General features: G+C 29.2%; 1 protein-coding gene across 1 annotated transcript; it reads right to left on the minus strand.

Moving 5' to 3' along the window:
- Positions 1–532: 532 nt before the first annotated feature.
- LOC107451088 (uncharacterized) lies at positions 533–9,790 on the minus strand. The gene is made up of 2 exons (XM_016067074.4): positions 9,565–9,790; positions 533–2,829 (listed from the first exon to the last, which is right to left on the minus strand). Exons 1-2 carry the CDS (start codon positions 9,611–9,613, stop codon positions 656–658), a joined length of 2,223 nt encoding a protein of 740 aa, XP_015922560.2. The 5' UTR covers positions 9,614–9,790; the 3' UTR covers positions 533–655.
- Positions 9,791–22,914: the final 13,124 nt, after the last annotated feature.

Consider the following 22,914-nt stretch of genomic DNA (forward strand, 5'->3'; position numbering starts at 1 on the left):
ATGTTTAAATATAAAAGTACAGCACATAAACGCGTGCAAAACAAATAATTATTAAAAAACTACAGTGCGTCTAATAATTTTGTCTAATTATTATAATATACTAATATAATACCTGATATAATAAGTATTCTATATTTATATTATATACCATCTACTAATTTATCCAATCATCGAATTTATATATTGTCGAATTTAACCTATTGATACAGGAACGTAAAATAGTGCTAACCGGTTTCAACAGCGTAAAAACAATAAAGCTGTATAGAGTATCAACTGATAATTAAGATTTTACATAGAATCTTATAGTGTTTCTAAAAATTTGACCAGGGACTGTATATATATATATATATATCTTCTTAGGGACTGTTTTTTGGGAATAGTGAGGAAAAATAAATCACGTAAAATTGTTGATTTTTCTTCAGGTATAACGAAAATAAAAAATAATAAAGTTGTGACAATTAAATTAATTATTGAAGCTGTGACAAATAATATATAACAGATATTGTTTCATTAGCATTGAACAACTAAAAAATGGAGTCACCTATTTATTGTAAGACAATTAATCGTTTGACAGTGATTGAGCTGTGAACATGATTCGTCATTTGACGGAGAATATGATTTTATTTGCATTCGTATTTGATCGTAAAAAAAATGTTTAACTATCATCTTTCTCAACAGCATTCTCCAGTAAATCAAGGAGAGCTGAAATTTGTGGATTCAATTCATCTTGGAAAGAGTGATTAGTCTTTTGTTCCAGAATCAGTGACTTTAATTTTGTGACTGTATTTAAGGTTAGAGGCGACGACCACATTACAATTTCTTTCACATGATTCCAGTCATCATCAGTAAGTGATTGCTTCAGGAGCAGAAACTTTTTGATTCTTTCCTCAGATTGTATAATTTCGTTTTTGTATCTCTTCGTTTCATTGATATTATCAAAAGATACATTCAAAAGCAAGGTGGCACTTTCAAGAAAACCTTTACTCAGTGCGTACTCTATACATCTACGACAAATAAGTCGAAATTCTGCAATGTTTTCGAGAGAAGACAAGTTGTAGTTTATGAATTTTTGCAACACATCGTCTTCTCTTTTTGAGACAATGAACGGCATGTCTATGAAGCGCTTGAAAAAATAATTATCCCATTTTTTCAAAAAGTTTGCTTTAAAATGGTGAATTTCCTGTCTCGTCTCGAAATACCAATTCAGGAACTGGTCCACACGCTCATAATTGGACAAAAATATTAATGTCAAGTAGATAGCATACGGAGATGATATTGTTGTCTTAAATGTTCCAATTCGTACAGATTGATAAGCCCATCTCAAGAAAGATTCAACTGCTTGGATATTGCCATCCCATATCCACTCAATACAAATGTGCCAATGTCTAAGTCTAATAAGCCACGATATTATCGGTCTATCTTGCGTTCCTTGCTCTAGAAGTTTGCTTTTATATGGATAACATTCTGGTGGCAATGTAGATTTTGATAATAACATGTGGAGTGAATGCAGATTGCTTGAGTAAATAGCATGCTTAAATTCAGGCAGACCAAACATAAAGCAGGTAAATAGTGTAATCTCTTCTTCGGAAGCATCATTTAATATCGTAACAGCCATGCTCAGATTTTCTAATTCCAGCAAATAGAACAACACTTCCTTGCAATGAAATTCATTTTTTAGAAGTGATCGTCTTAGCCTTAAAGGACTGGCACTCCATATTTCTTCAAACATTATCATTTCATTTCCCCTTTTACTCATGTTAGAACCTATATTTAGCATTATGCATGGATAAATGTCTTCTTGAAGATTATCCAATAGTTCAAAAATAGTGGACAAGAATATTCTTTGATATGGCCAACTTTCGAACAAAAACACTAATACGTGAGAATGATTCCGAAAAAATTCGGTCATTTGAGTTCTACGATTGACATGAGATAGTAAAAAACATAAAACATCTAAAGTTTCTGAAGAACCCTGATAAGATGAAACTTCTACAAATTCCATGAATTCAGCAACTTGCAAAAGCCACTTACTCAAATGATCGTTTTTCTCCTGCTCCGACAATTTTTTCCAAAAATACTTTAGGGCAACTATGTTAACAAATTGAATCGAATAAGCAATCATATTTACATCAATACTAAGCTTATCATCGTATATGTTTTCATGATCTGTGAGTCTAGTTAGAAAACTCCCTAAATTATTCTCGATGACACATGTCCAATATAACATCAAATCATGATTGTATATATCTGTTACCCGAATGATTCTAAATCGGTTTCTAAATTGCTCTGGAATTTTCTCCCACAAAATTGAAGCATATTCCCCTAAACAGTGAGAGCAGGCTATCTCATACAAATAGCAAATATCTAAGCTTCCTAAGGTTCCATTATCGAATAGTTCCGTAAGGGATTTCACTATGTCAACTGTCCCCTCAACTGTCCAATAAATTGTACCATGTTTTATGTAATACTCCCTGAGATTTCTTTGATATCCTGTCCATTCATCGTAACTACGAAGCGCTTTCGACAACTGCAACATAATGGGTCGAATAACGTATGAGATTTTGGTCATCAGCGATGAGGGCAAACAGCTATTGGACAATTTGTCCAATATTCTTCCCTCTAACTTATCGATATCGTATAAGAAGGAAGACGCCATTTCATTCCTTATATCAGGCGCCGTCCATAGCCCAATTGCAATCGACACTACTGCAATACGCTGCAGGGAAGGTGGTTCAGAAAAATTGTTTATGAAGTCAGCTCTTTTAGTCGATTCTGTTTTTGAAGTTATGAGTGTCCAGCTTTTAGATCTCTTTTCTTTACACACTCCATCTGTAAAATAAAATTTTTAACTTTAGTTTTGAATTAAAGATTCGAATGAAAACAATTCAAAGAACATAATGCATACGCACTTTATCACGAACCAAAGTCATACATTTATTCTACATGTTACTGGTTAAGTGGAAATCAAGTATTGTTTACAATACTCAGGTTATGTCTAATTCAATTTAGTTACTATTTTATGATTTTTTTCTTTTTGCTTTTAAACGAAAAATTTGTGTAATTTTTTTTAACTTAAGATATTTTTATCAAATTGGTCATTGAATACATTTTAAAATACGAATGATTAATTACCTTATTATTTACCTACGAGGAATTGTGGTAACGCGCAGTGGTAATTTATGTAGTAAAATCAACTGGTAATTGCAGGTGACTAGCATAAAATATGAGTTGTCGTATATTGTCATACGTAAGATATACGGTATCAATGACTCTATATTTTGTTTGAACTTACAGTATGAGGAAAGATTTTAGTTTTTAGCTATGGACATTACATAAAAAGTGATACGCATTAAGAAATTTTATTAATCGCGTTTCGTTATACTAAATGTTAGTCATAAATTCTTATAATTAAAAAAAAGAAGTTGAAGTCAATGAACTATGAACATTTGTGTTCAGAAGTGCATAATTTTTGTAAGAAATTGAAAAAAAATACGTTTTAGTGTCTGATTTCGTGACTATAAATATAGCCTGCACTAATTGATTTGCATATTTCAGTTCACACCCTTGAACTATTAATAAGTTATTCAGTGTGATTCGCTTTACCTTCTTTTCTTGTGCACTGTGTAGAGCGCTAGAAAAATCGCCCTGAATAAGTTTTTTTCTAACGCTCGGATTTTCGCGTACTAAGTGTCAATCTTAATGGCTTCTAGGGGTGATTTCAAATATGCTAATATTTTATCGATAATTGTTAATAAAGTTAAGAAATAAGGCACAAAAATGTAATTTCCCTGAATAAACATTTTTTTTTTTTTTTTGCATATTTGGATTCTTGACCTACAGAATATAGGGGGTGGCTGCGATCTGGAAATTGTGCTCCCCTTAATCTTAATTTCCCTTTTTGTGTTTTTAGTCATATTTTTAAAACTAAAAGAGCAATTTAGAAAAAAAATTGCACCCGCCTGTGAAACCCATCTACCGAAAGATAATTTCACTCAAACAATAATTTTTAATAATTTTATGAAAAAATTTTGAATTATGAGGCATAAATTTTTTTACACCATAAAACCCCACGTATTTTTCTTTTGCAAAATCTAAAGTTTAAACTATTTTTATTTAGCAGAAGCCGCGATAAATTAAAATTAATTACTTTTTAAAAAATGATTTGGTGACAATGTCGAAATATTTAAATGGGGCGATTAATATTTAAATGTGGTTAACGTAAGAGGAACTTGACTTACGCACGCGTAACGTCTAATTTCATTCATATTTTTTCCGCTGATAGCCGAACGTTAATCTTTTTTTTTTTTAATTATGAAATAAGATGTTTCTTTTTAAGTCATCCGAAAATTTACTCGTAATTTAGCAAAGAGATTCAAATAAAACATTATAATTAACGAATGTTGAGTTTTATGAAATCATGTTTCTGATAAAATGTGGTTATACATATGCTTTCTTGTGAAACTTTTTTTAGTAAATTCATTAAAGAATTCATACAGTTTCAATATACATATGTATGAATTGATATGGAATAATATATTTAATAATTATCAAGCAATTACAACATAAATGAAAATAAAAGAGCTACAAAATGTATTGTTATATCGAATAAAATTGTAATATCATCGATGATCATGTTTTGATATTCTATGTCGCCACCAAGAGAATAGAATTGCCAAATCACGCCAAGATTTTTAAACATCTTAAAATTTCTCAACATGTTGTATAATGTCTTAATCTTGAAATAAATTTTTAAATTACCTGACCACGAGTGCTTCTCACCACTATTTTACCAACTATTTAAGTGTATTTCGTTCATTTTTCAAATTTTTATTTTATACTCTACCATGTAGGTTATTTTTTGAATAATATACTCATATATTTTTTAGCATTTTAATTTAGGTTTTACTTTAAATCAAGTGCCCGTTTTTAAATTATTATCAAGTACTTAATAAAAGAAAACTAAGAATTGTTGCTTGTAAAAAATTAAAAAAAAAAAAAAACATTCTGCTGCTTACTCAAAGAAAAACAGCTGATTATTTTTCTGAAATACTATTTTCTTGAAAAGTGAAGACAAATTATTACTTTTCTTATTTATCTTATTTTTCTTATTTGTATAATTAAAAGTAAGCGCAAATGTGGGTAATGCAAGAAATACAAAAGATTACATTGTTTTTTAAATGGACAAAAATGCTGGAATTACTCTTTTATTTTAAAGTCCAAATATATTCTCTCGCACTAAAGTTAAAAAAAAGTGCCCTTTAAAAAAAAAAAAAAAAAAAAAAAAAAAAAAAAAAAAAAAGATAAAAATATTTTTTAAGAAAGTTGTCTATATTATGGAAAATAAAAGATGGAAAATAGATAAATGGAAAATAAAAGCGAAACACAAACTTAGAACAATCCCGGTAGCCGAGAGTGAAATAGAGAATGAATACGTTACTAGTCCAACCTTCGCTACATCGGACAAAACAGACGCACTTCAAACATTTGACTGAAAGAACTTGGTAGTTACGCCCGTTATCTAGAATGTGATAAGTATTCAAGACCTCTTGGAAATGGTCTAGCTTTGAACTGGACTTTGAAGAATAAACTACAACAGCAATTGCTTTGCTGCACAATATCATAAGATTTCAAAACTTGAAATTACAAAGGCATGAAAGAAATGTACAAGGAGTACATTGGAATAAAAATAATTGAATTTTCGTTCGAAAATCATTATCTGTTAAACTTGTAAAAAATACCATGATGGTTACTCTGAAACAAAAGGGAATGTAATTGCAAAATTAAAATTTGACGGGCTGAATTTAATTATTTTCTAAATTGCAATCATTTGAAAGTTTTTGTAATTGCATTTTTCTCTCTCCAATTTTTCACTCTTTTTGCTATACGTTACTTTTTATTTTATTCTGCAAAAAACAGGCACTTGGAAACTTGAATTTAAAAAATGTGAAAAAATATTAGCATTCGTTAAATAGTTTAAGAATTTTCGAATGTTGTTAGTTGTTGTTAATTTACGTCGCACTAGAGCTGCACAATGGGCTATTGGCGACGGTCTGGGAAACATCCCGGAGGATGATCCGAAGACACGCCATCACAACTTTGATCCTGTGCGGAGGGGTGCTGATTTGAAACTGTAGTAGAAAATACCACGTGGCACTCTCTGCAATTTGCAGTAATGCAATCGCTGAAAAGGCTATTTTCCTTTATGAACTTGAGGCAATTTTAACACACCTGCATCAGCTATTTTATTTAAAATAAATACACTGGTTATCATAAATTAAGGAAAATTCACAAAAATCGCGATAACTCAAGAAATTACACATGGAATTTTATGAAACTTACCCACAATATACAACACATAGTAAGGTATTAAACAACATAAAAAGAAATTATCAGACATTAATAGTAGTATAGAAATTAGCACATGTATAAAATAAACAAATTGGAAGTATCGGTTTGCAATAGAAAAAGTACCTTTAATATGGAATATGATTGCCTCTAGAAGCAATACAGCACAAACAGCGATGTGTGATGCTTTCAATTATGCGGTCTATCAGTTCAATAGGAAGTGAGAGCCATTGCTCTTGTAAAGCAGTTGCAAGCGTGGCAAGGGTCTGAGGGGGCGGATTGATGGCAGATACACGCCTCCCTAGAGCATCCCAAACGTGCTCGATAGGATTCAAGTCCGGGGATCGAGCTGGCCACTCCATGCGAGTAATTGTTTCCTGTTGAAGATAATCATCAACAATGCGAGCTCTGTGTGGTCTTGCATTATCGTCCTGTAACAGGAAGCAATCACCAATTGCCCCGGCATATGGGCGCACATAAGCATCAAGGATGTTGTCTCGATAAACCTGAGCATTCACGGTTCCCCTTGGAAAGACATGGAGGTATGTGCGCCCTCCTAAGGATATGCCTCCCCAAACACAGACACTGCCTCTTCCGTATGCATCTCTTTCACGGATGTTTGATGGATGATAACGGGTCCCAGGTTCTCTCCATATCAAATAACGTCTACTGTCACTTTCTAGACTAAACCTGGACTCATCCGTAAAGAGAACAGGCCTCCATTGATCTGACGTCCAGTGGACATGTTGTCGGGCCCACTGCAAACGGTCTCTCCTATGGCGTGATGTGGGCGGCACGCAAATGGCTGGTCGTCTCGCATACAGACCACCTTCGTGGAGCCTTCTGCGCACAGTTGACGTTGACACCAACCTTCCGGTGGCTGCAGCAAGAGAGGATCTAAGATGTGTCGGAGTAGCGGTTCTATTCCTGCGTGCACTTAATGTCAAATATCGGTCATCGGCACTGGTCGTAACAGTTGGCCGTCCTTGACTGAACCTCCTAGATGCCGAATCTGTGGTTTGAAATTGCCTCCAAAGTCTATGAACCACAGATGGACTCACATTTAGCCATCTGGCCACTTCTGATTGACTCTGCCCTGCCTCTAGTCTCCCGATGGCTCTCCATCGTAGTTCTTCAGGCAAATGATGCCTAGAGGTCATTATTACGAATTGGCTATCTCAGATTTTCAATGTCGCAATCACAGTAAAATTTGTGTGCTTTCTCTCAAACTTGGACTTTTATGCTCCAGGCAGATGACGTAAGCCGAGTGCAGCGCCACTAATTTGCATATTGCAATTTTACTCAGCTACTCTTAGTGGACAACATATGCAAATTTTGCACGGTTTGGCTTACTTTTGAAAGAGTTATCGCTATTTTTGTGATTTTTCCTTAATTTATGATAACCAGTGTATTAAATTTAAATGTTGAATTCTCTTCTTAAGTACTGGAAGTATAAAATAACTGCATCGGAAATTTAACAAAAGATAAAAATGTTTTTTTATAAAAAACTACACATGGCCGATGTTTCGGGAATGAAAAAAATTGTTTTAGGCATTCAATTCTCTAAATAGCAAAAAAGAAGAAAAAAAAAAAAAAAAAAGGAACGAAAGGCTGTAAAATATGCAATAATCGTAGCTTTTAAGTAATACTCTTTTATATTTTCCAATTAAGCATGTTTTGCAAGAAGAAACGTGAGCAATTTGAGCAGCAATTATTCTTTTTTGAAAAAAAGTTTTAAAGATTTTTTAAAAAAATATCTAAAACTAAATTTTCTCAAGAAATTTTTATTTTTCTATACTCGTCGCAATCGCTGATATATTCAAACTTTGATGACGGAAATGTTATTAAATCTACAAACCAAGAATTGTGAACTATTTACATTATAATTCTTATGAAATTGGACTTATATATATTATTTATGTAATATTTTAAAATATCCCTTTTGAGCATGTTTCATAATCAATAATTAAAGGCAATTAAGTAGTTTGCATTTTACTTCTTATTGAAAAACTGAAATATTATTGTAGCATATTTACTTACAATGAAATTAATCTAATTGTATTTCTGACAATTTTTTGAAACCTAGTCACAATTGCTGATATACATAAAAATTTTGATGACGTGTGTGTAAATCAACAAATGCAGATTTGTAATGTATTCATAAACTATTAAAAAAATGTATTGGCACTCCCGATTGTGATAAAATAATGACTTATTTTACCAAAATTTGTTGTAAAATAATCGTATAATCTGTATTACACTTCTTAATAAAATTTTTCAGCTTTCTTTTCTTACTTTTTTTCTTATTAAAATGGGCAAGCATATTAAAATGGGGATGAAGGGAACGTATATAAATTAAAAATTTCAGATTTATAACCTATTCATAAACCACGTGTATATACATATATATATATGCATATACATACATACAGATACATCCATATATATACATCTCTCTCTCTCTTTATATATATATATATATATATATATATATATATATATATATATATATATATATTGAATACTACTTTAAATACTTAACTCCTAACATTTTAATGTTCACACGTATAACTTTAAAGGTTATTGGTTATGATACTTTTAATTTTAAAAAGAGCGATATTGCAAATTTTTGCACAGCGGTAGAGCATAAGAATGTAAATTATTTCTATTAGGGCACATACATGATTGGAAACCTAAACCGATTTGATTTAATTTATAATTAATTAATTTTACAATCGATGTTGAACAGCCAATTTAATTCTGAGTCTACGACTATCAGTGCGGAACTCCATAGCCTTCTAACTTTGTAACTAACCCACATGTGCGTTATATGGAGAGGAAAACCACGAAAACCTCCCCTTTATAGCACGATGAGAAAGGGATTCTGATCCGTCTACAACCGAGGATATTTTATATCAGCACTGTAGTGGGTGCGATCAAAGAGCAGGATTCGTATCAACCAGCAGCAGCTGGGACTCGAACTTGGTCACTTCATTGGGAGAAACAACATTTCAAATTTATAGAAGAAAAAAAAAAGTTAAAGAAAAAAAAGAAAATAAAAAAAAATGTTCTTTTTTCCAAAATTAATAAGGAAATACTTGTCTAATTCGCATTGCAATTCAGTAAATTTTATTACCGAAAACAAATCTTCACATTAAAAATTATTTATTAGCATTTCATAATAATTCAACTATATATAGAATGGGTATAAGTACTTACCATTATCATTTCCAATAGCATAACTTCCCATCCTTACAGTTTTAAACATCTACTCACGTTCCTCTGAATACACTAAACTATATTTCTTTTCTTGAGGAACCTTGCACTCATATGAGTAACCCCCATACATATTAAAGCAGTTTACGCTTAAATGCATATGTTGCCCATTCATCAATGTCGACTACGAATTGTTCCCTTCCTTGAATAATCACACCCTTACTCACTCTCAAATGTGGTTTCTTATCTACCTTTTATATTGCTGCATTCCAAAGCAACAGTACTTACTTACTAGTGAAATCACACTCATTCTGAATACTTTTGAGAAATAGAACTGGGGAGAATCTTTTCATGGCAAATTTTCAGAAAATAAATTATTATTTGACTATGAAATTTTGAACTGCAAATTAAGCACGAGAAAAATAGTGAAATAATTAATAATTAAAATTAACTTTGAATAAGAAATTAAGATTCCTTTCAAAGTTAAAGTTCATTTAATTTAAATTAGTTGATTACTATTGAATTTGATTTTAATATATTTTATTTAATGAGTTGTTTAGTATTTGACCGTGTAATTTATTATTTAATCATAAATAGAAAAAATTAATAATATCCATCAAAACTAGATAATAGAAAAACTATTTGCATATGTAGAATAAAACTAAGCAACTTATAATTCGGCATTTGATTACATATAAAAATTCAAGTAATAAATATTTATATAGGAGTTAAATTTGTTAGCAAAAGGCGAATAAAAAAAATGAAAGAAAAAAAAAAACACAACAGAATGAAATATCCAATAAATAATTTCGCTTTATTTTGTATTTTAACCGCATTAAAGACAGAAATATCATATTGTTCCAATTCAATAATAAATGATAAATAACGTTTAATGTTAGTTACTTATCAGGATTATTCTAATATAATTATGAATTTGAATTTATTAAAATTGTATAAGATATAAATTTTTTTTCTATTAAAATCAATGCATAAATTAATAATAATTTTATGCTAATTACTCATTGCAGAATCTGTTTACTTGAAGTTTTATCCTGTCGAAGTCATGTTCCCGCGAATCTTTGCTCTCGCGAAATTTTGTCCGGAGAAGGTTCCACCGTAAACGTCTGACTAATTACCTTTACTTTAATAAGAGAATCAGAATCATATCTATTAAAATAGCGAGAAAAACTTTCATAATGCGAGAAATAATTTTCAGTCCTTTTTTCAAAAAATTATATAAAAAATTACGTATCTTTCATAAAAAAACAAAAACATTTTACATTAAACCCCTCCTTAAGAAATACGTCGTACTCAATATCCTCACAAATCTGAATCGTATCTGTTAAGAAAGCGAGAAAACGTTTCATGATGCAAAGAATCGTTTTGGCACCTTCCATAAAAAAAATATTTAAAAAAATCTCTCACCAAAATAAACGCTTTTATAAAACATCTCCTAAAAAAGAAATAAGTTCCACTCAATATCCCCATCCATTTTAACTCAATTAGCGAATCTGAATTATATATATATTTTAGTGACAAAAAGACAAAAATTTATTTATAAAAAATAGAAACTATATCAGGCTATCTCTATTTCAGAAACGATGACAGATATGGTTCGTCACAAACTTATTTCCCCCAAAATGAACAAAGGGCATTGTAAGGAGTGTTACAAAGGAACACCTGCTAGTAAATGATGGTCAAGATGACCCACCTAACAGGCTCAAAATGTTTCCCCCACAGAGTTACAGAGGCTATAGGGTTATATTTTTTAAGGGTATGTTCTGAATGCAAAGTCATAAACTTCGTCTGATCTAATATTTTAAAATTAGTTGCATTATTTATATTGTAATTAACTAATTGTAATTATTTAAATTATTTCCGTTGTTTATGACTATGATTTAACTATTACATTCACAGCAACAAATTAGTTAACAAAAAATGATTTATCAATCGAAAACAAATTAAAAAGAAAAAAAGTGCATTAACATTTAATTAATTTTGTAATTTTACTCCTTTAAATTTGTTAATGTTGAGCAAGACATTTTGTAGATGCATTCTAATCATAATGACATGAAATGATTTTTCGCTCCGCAAAAACATATTGAATCAGGAATAATTTGTGATTTACATATTTATTCTGACATAGATTTGAATTTAATCATGAATATAAATTTTCAGTATACAAAAAATTAAAATTAACTTTATGATATTAATTTAATTTTAATGATAAAGCACAAGGTATAAAAAAAAAAAATAAAACAAAGGAAGGACGTAAAAGAGATTGATTTCTCAAACTGAATTTTATTTTAAAATGACTCTGAATTTTAACAAGTCTTCAGATTTTTCTGCTTTATTCCAAGGAGAAAAATTAATTCAATTTTCATGATAAAGGACAAGGGATGAAAAAAATTAAAACAAATGAAGGAATTAATTTTCATTTTAAAATGACTTTTAATTTTAATAAATCATCTGATTTAGTCTAAGATAAAAATTAAGTTTACATAAAAGGAAATATATATATATTTACACAAATTAAAATATATGTATATATATCTTCCAGTGTGCCATATTTAAATATGTTTCTTATTTAACGAAGTATAATCTAAACACATTGTTAATTCTAAAATTATAACCTAACATTTATTGTATATTAGAGTGTATTGTATATTAAAGTATATTGTATGTTATACATGGTTATTATAATTTTTTTTTAACTTAACAATGTAATATTGTTTTTCGAATTATAGCTATTCGGAACAAAATTGGATAGCTAGATAGCGAAAAAGACTAATGAAAATTTTAAAAAAATTATTGAAAAACCTAATGATATTGGGAAATTATGTTATATACTTTTAAAATATTTAAAAAATTTCAAGTATAAATTTAATGAAATATATTTAATGACTAAATTATTCTAAAAAATATAGAGAAAGCAATTTAGAAAAATATCATTAACATAAACAATGTAAAAGTTAAAATCCTATGAAAATGAAGTTTTAAAAAAATATTTACAATTAAACAAGAAATAAATCTGAAAAATTTGTTGTACTCCTTAACACTATTACAGAGTTTTCACGAAGACTTATTTTATTAATAAGAATTAAGAATGACGGGTTACAAAATTAATCCCAAAAATGAGCAAAAAGTACCATTTAGTTTAAAAATGTTTGAAAAATAACAAAGACCGAGGAATAAAAATTATTATAGAGAAATTTTCAAAAAATATCATTTTCTTCGGATTTTCATTAACTAACAAAAAATCAAAGTAAACTACGAAGTTAGAAAATTAAAATGTGAGGAAAATGCATTTCAAATTTACATGACTAAATGTAGAAAGTAATAAAGTCAGACAAAAACAATTACTACACCAGGTATACTGACAAAAAATGCATTAAACTATGTCTGACGCACAAGGAAAGGAATAAATTAAGAGATTACTGAGCAACCTTAGAATCGTCAGCCCTGTGTATAGCTAAAAATTGCAACACTAGTAGTATGCTAGTGAAAATTGAGGTACGACTTTACTATCAATAATGGCAATCAAAAAAATCAAAATAAAATATCTGAAGTCCTTTTTAACGGAAATTAGAAATATCTATAATCAAAATTTCTTTATATATTTTTTTCTTCCTTTATTTTGATAATATATATTATATATATATTCGCACGTGTTCATCTCACCCTATTGATAAATCTATTACGTAAAAAATTTAAATTTTCAAAATTATAATTAACTTTAGTATGTAAAACCAGAAATATATGCAAACTAAGAATAAAGAAATTTAATTTTAAGCAATATTCTATTTTGTATATTTTATTAACATAAAGTTTTGTTGACGAAATTATTCTGTCGACATCGACGATTGTATACACCTTGGCTATTGCATTGGCACTTACTGGACAAAAGCAGTGATGGTTTTTTTTAGAAAATAAGAAATAAAGATTTATTTTTCAGTTTTAAATTATAACATTAAAATATTATTTTAAATTATAACATTAATATATATTTATTAATATATAATTATAGCATTTATTGCAATAGGAAAGAAAATTTAATTAATACAAAAAGTAGGTTTTTGTTAGTAAAAGATTATATTATACCCTAATGGCGACGAAAAAAACTAATAATAATAAAGAAACAAGGTTCTATTAGTTTTTATAATACATTAATTATTATCTTTAAGATTTGAAATGAAAAGTCATTTTTAAAGAGTTAAAATATGCCTTATATTGTAAAAATACTGACTGTACTTACTTGTAATACTTACTGACACAATTATTTATTGACTAAATTTTTTCAAAGGTAAGGTATGTATGTAGCATAATAAACAAATACAATAACAGCAAATACAAAATTTTCTGCTTTTCAGCAAGAAAAATTTGCAATGAATAAAATCTTTCGCAGGGCATGACATATACTGTGATGTATATATTGTGCAACTATTGAAAGCCCGAGCATAATTTTTCATTTCATAAACCCTTCCTGTAAAGAGATAAGACTTTCGATTTAAATAAAAGAATATATAACTTTTTTTCTCGATTTCCATGTGTATTTCTTATATGTATTTCTTATAATTATTAATACATTTTGTTAACCGTTAAAAACAGATTTCCCTAACATTTACTTCTTTAAGAAGAGATTACGAAATTATTCGTATAAGAGTTATGCTACAGTTAAATTTTCACGCATAGCCATGATTGAAAAATAATAAAAAATCAAATATAATCCAAATATTCACAAAATATATTTTTAATAAAACAGTAGTATAATTGCAAATTAGCGAATAAATAAATATAGATGATATAGATAAAAAATAAGTTTAAATGCCATGACATCAAAATAATGAAAAATTTTTGACATTTAAAAAATTAAAAATTTTCCTAAAGTTGTTTTACAAAATGTTAATAAAAAATAACTATAATTAATAAAAATTTGCATTGTACGTAAATTAAACTAAATAACTACAATTAGGAGAACTTAGCATTAACATCATTAAGTTACAATCGAAATAATGAAAAAACTGGTATAAGTTGAGTATCATAACTAAGAAAAATTAAAATGCGCATAAATGTAAACCAAGGAAAAATTGAAACCAACATTAAAACCTTTGAGAACTTATAGTTAAGAAACATTACGCCATATTTTTAAGAAATTAATAATAATTAATAACTGAACATTAATAACACAACATAAATTTAATTAAATAACTGCTAACTAAAATTATTAACTAACATTAACGGAGAGAGCAACCTCGCAAAGTTGAAGGAAAGCCCTCCCTCATTAGACATGGATATCAACCAATTAGACATGGATGCCACGTGCCATTAACCACAGCCGGCCAGGGGGTCTACCTTTCTGCATGTAAAATGGCTTGTGCCTACGTGTGCCTCGACAGACTCCTCGGACGGGGTCATTTAAATCTATCACTCCTTATCTCCCCATCTGCTGACCAGACGAGTGGTCCTCTCGCCGTTCAAACCCCCTTCCTCTAGCGTCCACCATGTAAAAGGGGGCGACCGCAAACGATTTGTAGCTTACAAATTATCAATTTGTAATTGTGGGATATCTATTTCACCGAGGAAAGCAAAAACAGCTAGCCCTCAGCCTGATTTTTAAAACACCATTTATATTAAGTGATAAATATAGAATTATTTTACTTCATTTTTGATAAATTGTCTGAAATTAAATAATTTAAACTTAAATCAAGAATACATTTTTGAAATTTTAAGATAATAACTTTCAAGAAAGCACGTGCTTTCCTCTACTAATCAACATTATAATCAGCTTGTTATAAATAATTTGCAAATAAGAGGCGATAAAGGATAATCCTCTAGCACCCCTCTTCAAGCTTCATCTTAGTTCATCACCCCTCCGATTTTCCTTCTCCGATTTTGACAGTTGAAGATTGATTAAGGATTACGCCCACTGAAGAGGGGGAGAATTCGTGTGACGAAGGAGCTCGCACACGTTCAGAAACTATATCAGGCAGAAATTTCTTTATGTCTCTGGATTTTTGACCGCTATTTTGTGTGCAAATCAACTGCTTAATGGGACCATCTGTCGATGTTGCCGAGTCCATATCAGCCGAGTTCATATCAGCCAGCGTCTGGAGGCCACCGATGTGGGGAGTTTATTATCGACTATATCATCTTTCATCTCTCAAAGAGTACCTCTATATAGAACTCAAAGAGTACCTCTATATAGAATCGAGTTAACAAGTCAGAATTGGTATTTAATATTATCAGTGGTAGTTATACCACATTTTCTTATTACATATAGGTACTAGTGTCCTGATATTTTAAGAAATTTATTTCTAATAAATACCAGGTATATATCACTAACAAAATATACGTATTTGTTTTTTAAAGTTATTAGTTTAAATTTATAAAGTGTATTTATAAAGTGTAAAAATTATGTAAAGTTATAAATTTTTGTCACAAATTATAATTCATTTCGGTAATTAATGAAAGTTCTTAGGATTCATGGGGCATTTGATTAAAAAATATTTTATGTCATAAAAGAAATTAAATGTATCTTTATATTGATTGATAACAGGATCAGGTAAGATATAAATGCATAACACGAGTAACGTGAATAACAAGAAAAATATAAAAAATAACATAACGTGCTGCTTTTATACTCTTCCAAGCTAACTGTGTGTAAAAAGATTAAAAAGTTTTGAGAAAAAACCTATTTTAATACTTACATACCAGCATAAGCTATTTTATTCAAAATATATATTAAATTTAAATGTTGAATTCTCTTCTCAAGTACTGGAAGTATAAAATAACTGCATCGGAAGTTCAGTAAAAGATAAAAATGTTTTTTTTAGAAGCTACACACGGCTGATGTTTCTGGATTGAAATTTTTTTTTCTCCAGCATTTAGTTTTCCAAACAAAAAAAAAAAAAGAAAAAAGAAATCGAAAGGCTGCAAAATATGCAATAATCGTAGTTTTTAGGCAATACATTTTTATATTTTCCAAAAAAGCATGTTTTGCAAAACGAAAAAAAAATGTACTTAAAAATAGCAATTAATAAAAATAAATGATAAACGTGAGCAGTTTGTGCAGCAATTATTCTTTTTTGAAAAAAGATTTTGAAGTTTTTACAAAAAAGTTTATAAAGTTATAAAAGTTATTATTATCCTAAACTCGTCGCAATCGCTGATATATTCAAACTTTGATGACGGAAATGTTATTAAATCCACAAATCAAGAATTATAAACTATTCACATTATAATTCTTATGAAATCGGACTTATATATCTTATTTATGTAATATTTTAAACTATCACTTTTGACTTTAAGTTCATATTCAATAATTGAAGACAATTAAGTAGTTTGCATTTTTCTTCTTATTAAAAAATTGAAATATTATTATAATACTAGGAGGCTCCGCCCCCTGCTCGCTAACGCTCACCAACCCCCGAGAATTGCTGCGCAATCCTATGTGGTTCACGCCGTGAACCATGGCTCGCGGCTCTCGCTCGCCAATGAACACAATGTTCTAGCACAAAGACATAGTATATTATCATCAAAGACATAGTATTTTATCATCAAAGACATAGTATTGTACTTATGTAGAAGAATTCTATCAATGTTCTTATTGGCTTTTAAAAAAGTGTTTTAGCTATTTAGATTGTACATGGTGAAAAAATCAAAACATTAGCTAAATGAGAAACATATTAGCAAAATAAATTATCAAATATTGCAGTTACTTACCTAAATTCAACTAAATGTGTATAATAAATTAGTTAATGCTAGAAATTCTGAAGGTTTTAGAAAAAAATTTTATTATTTAAAAATATAAACTTTAAACCATAACTTTTCTTTGTGAGATAATAACCCTCAAAAAGTCTTTCATTTTCAAGAACACAAAAATTTGTTTTATCGCCAAATGAAATATTTTTTGGTGATCAGCATTATTGAAATCAATTTCTATATTAATTAACATTTGTGGTAAAGTACATAACATTTTAGAACAAAATAAGGATGTTTTACATACAATAAATTAAAATGCATGGCTGTTAGCATTACCCGAGAAATACCACGTGGAGGTCGCCATGCTGCATTTCTAATCGGGGAGTTTTGATTTTGGCAGTTCCCCTTGCCTACTGCCAATAGAAGTTTCAATTAAATTTTTTCCAAAAAATTTTTTTTCTGCAAAGCTCTAAGAAATTAACACTAAGCATTTAGAATTTCTTTGAAAACACAATTATAGATTTGGCATCTTGGAGCAATTACTGAAAGGTTGTCAAATGACTTAACTCTTGACACGCCAACATAAAGTTGTCCATGACTAAAAACTTGTTTAGTCAATACTGAACTGATTTTCTCAAAAGTCTGACCTTATGACTTATTTATAGTCATGGAGAAGGCCAGCCTAATTAATTCCTAATTGAGTTTAAATTAAATATTATCATGTTCTTAGGGCATGGATCTGAATTGAACAACCTGATAATGCTCACTCTGGTTATTGTTTCCGTTTTTAAAAGCGCTTTATGTTGAGCCAGTTTAAATTAAATATTATCATGTTTTTAGGGCATGAATCTGAATTGAACAACCTGATAATGCTCACTATGGTTATTGTTTCCGTTTTTAAAAGCGCTATATGTTGAGCCACCTCATGTGACATTTGCATGTGACATTTTTAGCAGCAATCATTGGTCGATTTTCTAACGTTGCCATTCGGGGAGTTGTAATGAGGCTTTTTTCTGGTGCCGTGTAAGAGAAATATATATATAGATATTTACTTACAATGCAATTAATCTAATTGTACTTCTTACAATGTTTTGAAACCTAGTCACAATGGCTGATCTATAACAATTTTGATGACGCGTTAAAATAAATCAACAAATGACGATTAGCAATGTATTCATAAACTATTAAAAAATGAATTGGCATTCCCGATTGCAGTAAAATAATGACTTATTTTATCAAAATTGAATGTATATATATATACACTACCGGTCAAAAGTTTGCGAAAATTTTGAAATCTACAAAAAAAAAAGGTCTAAATTCAAATGTTCATAGAACTGCGAAAAATCATTTAAATTGCATGAATATTTGATATGTTCTAAAGTGAACCCTCTACAGTTAGTTACATATGATCAAATTGCAATACTTTGTTTTTTTGCGAACTGAATCCAGCTTTTCATCATGGGTTGTTTTTATGGTGAAAAAAGTTGTTAAGTTCGAACACTTTCCAAACTTGCACAAAAATTTTTTTTGTTCTTTCTGTTAATGTAAAATAGTTATTTGAACCGTTATATGTAAGCCTTCAAAATTTCAGATCGATTTGATTTTCTTTTGACGAAGTTATAGAATTTTGAAAAACATGTGTACTTTTCTCGATTTTTGAGCATTCCACAGATGCGGTCTTTTGGTGTATACATCTTCTACCAAAGAACTTTTCAATTTTAATGTTTTCTATATTTTCAAATAATTAATATTGATCATAAAACAAATATTCTTATTCATTATTGTAATTATTGTTATTACAAAGAATTTATTGTGAATATAATTAAAACAATATCTCATAGATGTCACATTTCATCGAAAATTTGTTTGTTCTTGCAAACGATGCTCTGATATTTCGAATCGAAATCAGTTATGGAAAATTTTACAACAGGAATGGAACTCTTTATCACGTGAAGTGATTAATGGTTTGTTAGAACGAAAGCCACGCATATGTAAGGCTATAATAAAAGCTAAAGGTGGATAGTTCGAGGAATATAAGATTTAAATGTTAATTTATTTAATTACAAAATACAAATAAAAATATGTTAAATAATTGACCTGTTGTAAATAAAATAGTTTAGTAAAAATGAAACTTTTTTATACTACTGTTATTATTTTCTTAGAATTATTTATGTATATATTGTTATAACTTTTAATTTTAATTTAATGTAAAGTAAAGATATCACAACAAAACTAATATACATATAAGCAATAAATATAAACAATAAATATAAACAATAATAATTACAATAATGAATAAGAGTACTTGTTTTATAATAAATATTAATTGTTTGAAAATATAGAAAACATTAAAATTAAAAATTTATTTGGTAGAAGATGTATAGAGCAAAGGACTGCATATGTGAAATGCTCAAAAATCGAGAAAAGTACACATGTTTTTCAAAATTCTATAACTTCGTCAAAAAAAAAATCGAATCGATCTGAAATTTTGAAGGCTTACATATAACGGTTCAAATAACTATTTTACATTAACAGAAAGAACAAAAAAAATTTTTTTGCAAGTTTGGAAAGTGTTCGAACTTAACAAATTTTATTACCATAAAAACAATCCGTGATGAAAAGCTGGATTCAGTTCGCAAAAAAACAAAGTATTGCAATTTGATCATATGTAACTAACTGTAGAGGGTTCACTTTAGAACATATCAAATTTTCATGCAATTTAAATGATTTTTCGCAGTTCTATGAACATTTGAATTTAGAGCTTTTCTTTGTAGATTTCAAAATTTTCGCAAACTTTTGACCGGTAGTGTATATATATATATATATATATATACATACAAAGGAAAATTATTGACATACGAAAAGGGGGGGGGGTAATAATAATGGAAAAAAAAACAAAACAACGGATTTAAAATAATAAAAGAAGAAAAAAAAGGATGAATTTTTTTTCAAAAAAACCGGAAAACAAAAGATATAATCTTTTCATCAGCCCTCACGATTATATCCGCAAAAAAGAGTGCTTTCTGATATTGTATCAATATAGCCAAAGCAAAATATAAGGTATCCGTCTACGTTCGGCACAGACTTTTTTAAAAAAATTAAAAACTCTAATTTTAAACGTTGTGTTTAGTGTATTGTAGATAAAAAACAGTGAAATCAATGACAATCAATCATTATTTATTTAAACTTTGGAAAAATGGTAATATTTTAGCAAAAATTTTGGATTTTAATGCGAAAACGGCTAATGCTCTACGCAAAAAAGTTATTGACATATCCCTTTTATTTTTTTATTACAAGTACTTGATACCTTTAAGAGTGTCATGAACTAAAAACTAAAAATTATTTAAATAATTACGCATAATATAGTTTCATACATTGAAATTACATAAAAATGTTACAAAAATTACTATCTACCAGCACTTAAAGTGGACATAAAATAAAAAATAAAATAGCTATTATAAAGTTTGTAGTTCATTACACTCTACACATCATAGCGAACAATTGTGCCCAATACTTCAGAGATATCTCTTTTACATTTCGAATTATCACAAAAGTCATAGGGTAAAATGAGCTAAAAACTACTTTCTCAGAATCGACAGTTAAAGTTTTCAAACAACTGAAATAAATATAAAAAAAGCAGTAAAGTTTTAAGAATTCTCTAGGATTATAGCTAAAACCTTCTTTTTACCTTTTTAGCATAATTTCTTTCCTTTTTCCTTCTTATTTTTTCTGTTTAGTTTTATTGTTGTTGTTTATGAATTTTGTTAAAAATCGACAATTCAAAATATTTTTTGAAGAAACGACTAATGGTCTGGAGAAAAAAGTAATTGATATATCTCTTTCATATTTTTAATACAATTAGCTGAGACCCTTCTGATTGATGTTCTGAACTACAAACTAAATATATGTTTCAGTATTTACATATGTTATGAAATTACATAGTGAAAACATAAATTTAAAAATAAAAATACATGTCCTCTTCATATATACTATACATATGAGGGCAGAAATCACAAAATATGTTTTGGTTTAGTTGTTAGTCAATTATATTTCATACATTATAATAAACAATATTGCAAAATATTATAAAAGTAATTATTTTACATTTCAACTGATGACAAGAATCGTAACGTGACATAAAAGAGAAAAGATTTTTCGAAAACACTCACAAAGTATTTTAAAAATGAAAGAATATACAAGAAAAGCAGTTCAGTTTTTAAAAACCTCCTTTCTCATAGCAGACACCTTCCACAGTTTCTTGTTTATGAACTTTTTTCTTTTTCATAGCCCTTAGTTTTTTCCTGCGTAATTTTGCTGTTGGCAATGAATGTCTATGAACGTCGACAATACGCTCTTTGTCCACCAATTCAAATCCTTTCAACAAACAATTCCCCAATTCTACACCCATAGCTTCCAATACAGCTAAAATTCCTTTGGAGCCTTCGTTGAATTGAATGGTAGCTAAATATGCACCTAGTTTTAACGTATTCAATTCTACAAAAGTTATCTTTGGATCAAATTGCCATATCACATTGTTTAGGCTTTCGTTGTTGTTCTGTGTTCGACCATGTAAACACTTTTCAAGCAAAGCTTTATCACAAAGTTCTAAGTATACAGGTCTAATAATTTTTAGTACACTATCGGGAATACCAGTGTTTTTTTCCACAGTCTTCACCTGAAGCTTTATACCTTTGGTAGCGACACCAGCTATCAGTACCAATTGGACACTGATTGTGCATAACATTGTTTTTGTTTGATGCTACATGACAAAGAGCAGCTATCACATTGCTCTGAAGTTCGAGAACAGTTTTGTGCTGACTCCGCATCGCAATTCCATAGTAGTTCTGGAGTTTGTCAATAAAGGTGTCGGTAAGCCTACCTTTACCGCCTAAACCTTTGTGCGTTTTTTTTAACTTTCGCAATCTACTGCCCACCCTCTTCTGTACATGCCCAACACATTCGAGTTTGGTGACAGAGTCTTTCCCATACACATCTTTAACATATTCAAACGCTTTGCAATCGCCATCACCATAGTACTCATTATATTGAAGATTGTGCATTTCAATTGATCGCTTGATTCCATATGTATTTTGTAGAAATATAATTAAAAAAACTGATGTATGTGGCTGTGTAAGTAGCACAAATTTAAAAATTGAAAATTGATAATATTTCTATAAAAATAAGCTAAAAGGAACAACGTAGAACGTGAAAAATAGTTAGTTTCGGTTTCTAAATCCCACTTCCGGTTTGTTACTATGATCGTCTGCTTTTATTCAAATCACAATAACTCCGGATCTAAGCATCGTAGAAACAAAAGTGAAACTGTTCTGGATTCAGAAAAGTTCACTTTAAATTAAAATAAAATAATCTCACAATCGGAATTTTCATCAAAATTGGCCTTATTTACTTAGACGGCTACCTTTACAATAGTGTGAGGAGAACTCCGAAAAATTTTTTCACAAAAATTACAACAAATAAAATAGAACACATTAAGTAAAAATAACACGTAAAAACAGAAAATAAAATAAAATAAAACGAAAAAACTGCATAAAACGAAATCCCCAACGCGAGCAGCGAAATCAGATGTACTTACATGAACGGGAAATTTTTCAAGAATGATTCAGAAATATTCTCGTGACAAGATTGCCAGAT

The sequence above is a fragment of the Parasteatoda tepidariorum genome, chromosome 8, assembly GCF_982258835.1.
Source record: "Parasteatoda tepidariorum strain Cologne lab strain chromosome 8, Ptep-v5.0, whole genome shotgun sequence".
In the NCBI taxonomy this organism is placed as follows: Eukaryota; Metazoa; Arthropoda; class Arachnida; order Araneae; family Theridiidae; genus Parasteatoda; species Parasteatoda tepidariorum.

Coding starts and splice junctions, on each gene's coding strand:
- LOC107451088 (XM_016067074.4), bottom strand. CDS start 9,613: ATGTTTAAAACTGTAAGGATGGGAAGTTATGCTATTGGAAATGATAAT. Junction 2,830..9,564: donor TGCTATTGGAAATGATAATG/GTAAGTACTTAT, acceptor TTTATTTTACAG/ATGGAGTGTGTAAAGAAAAG.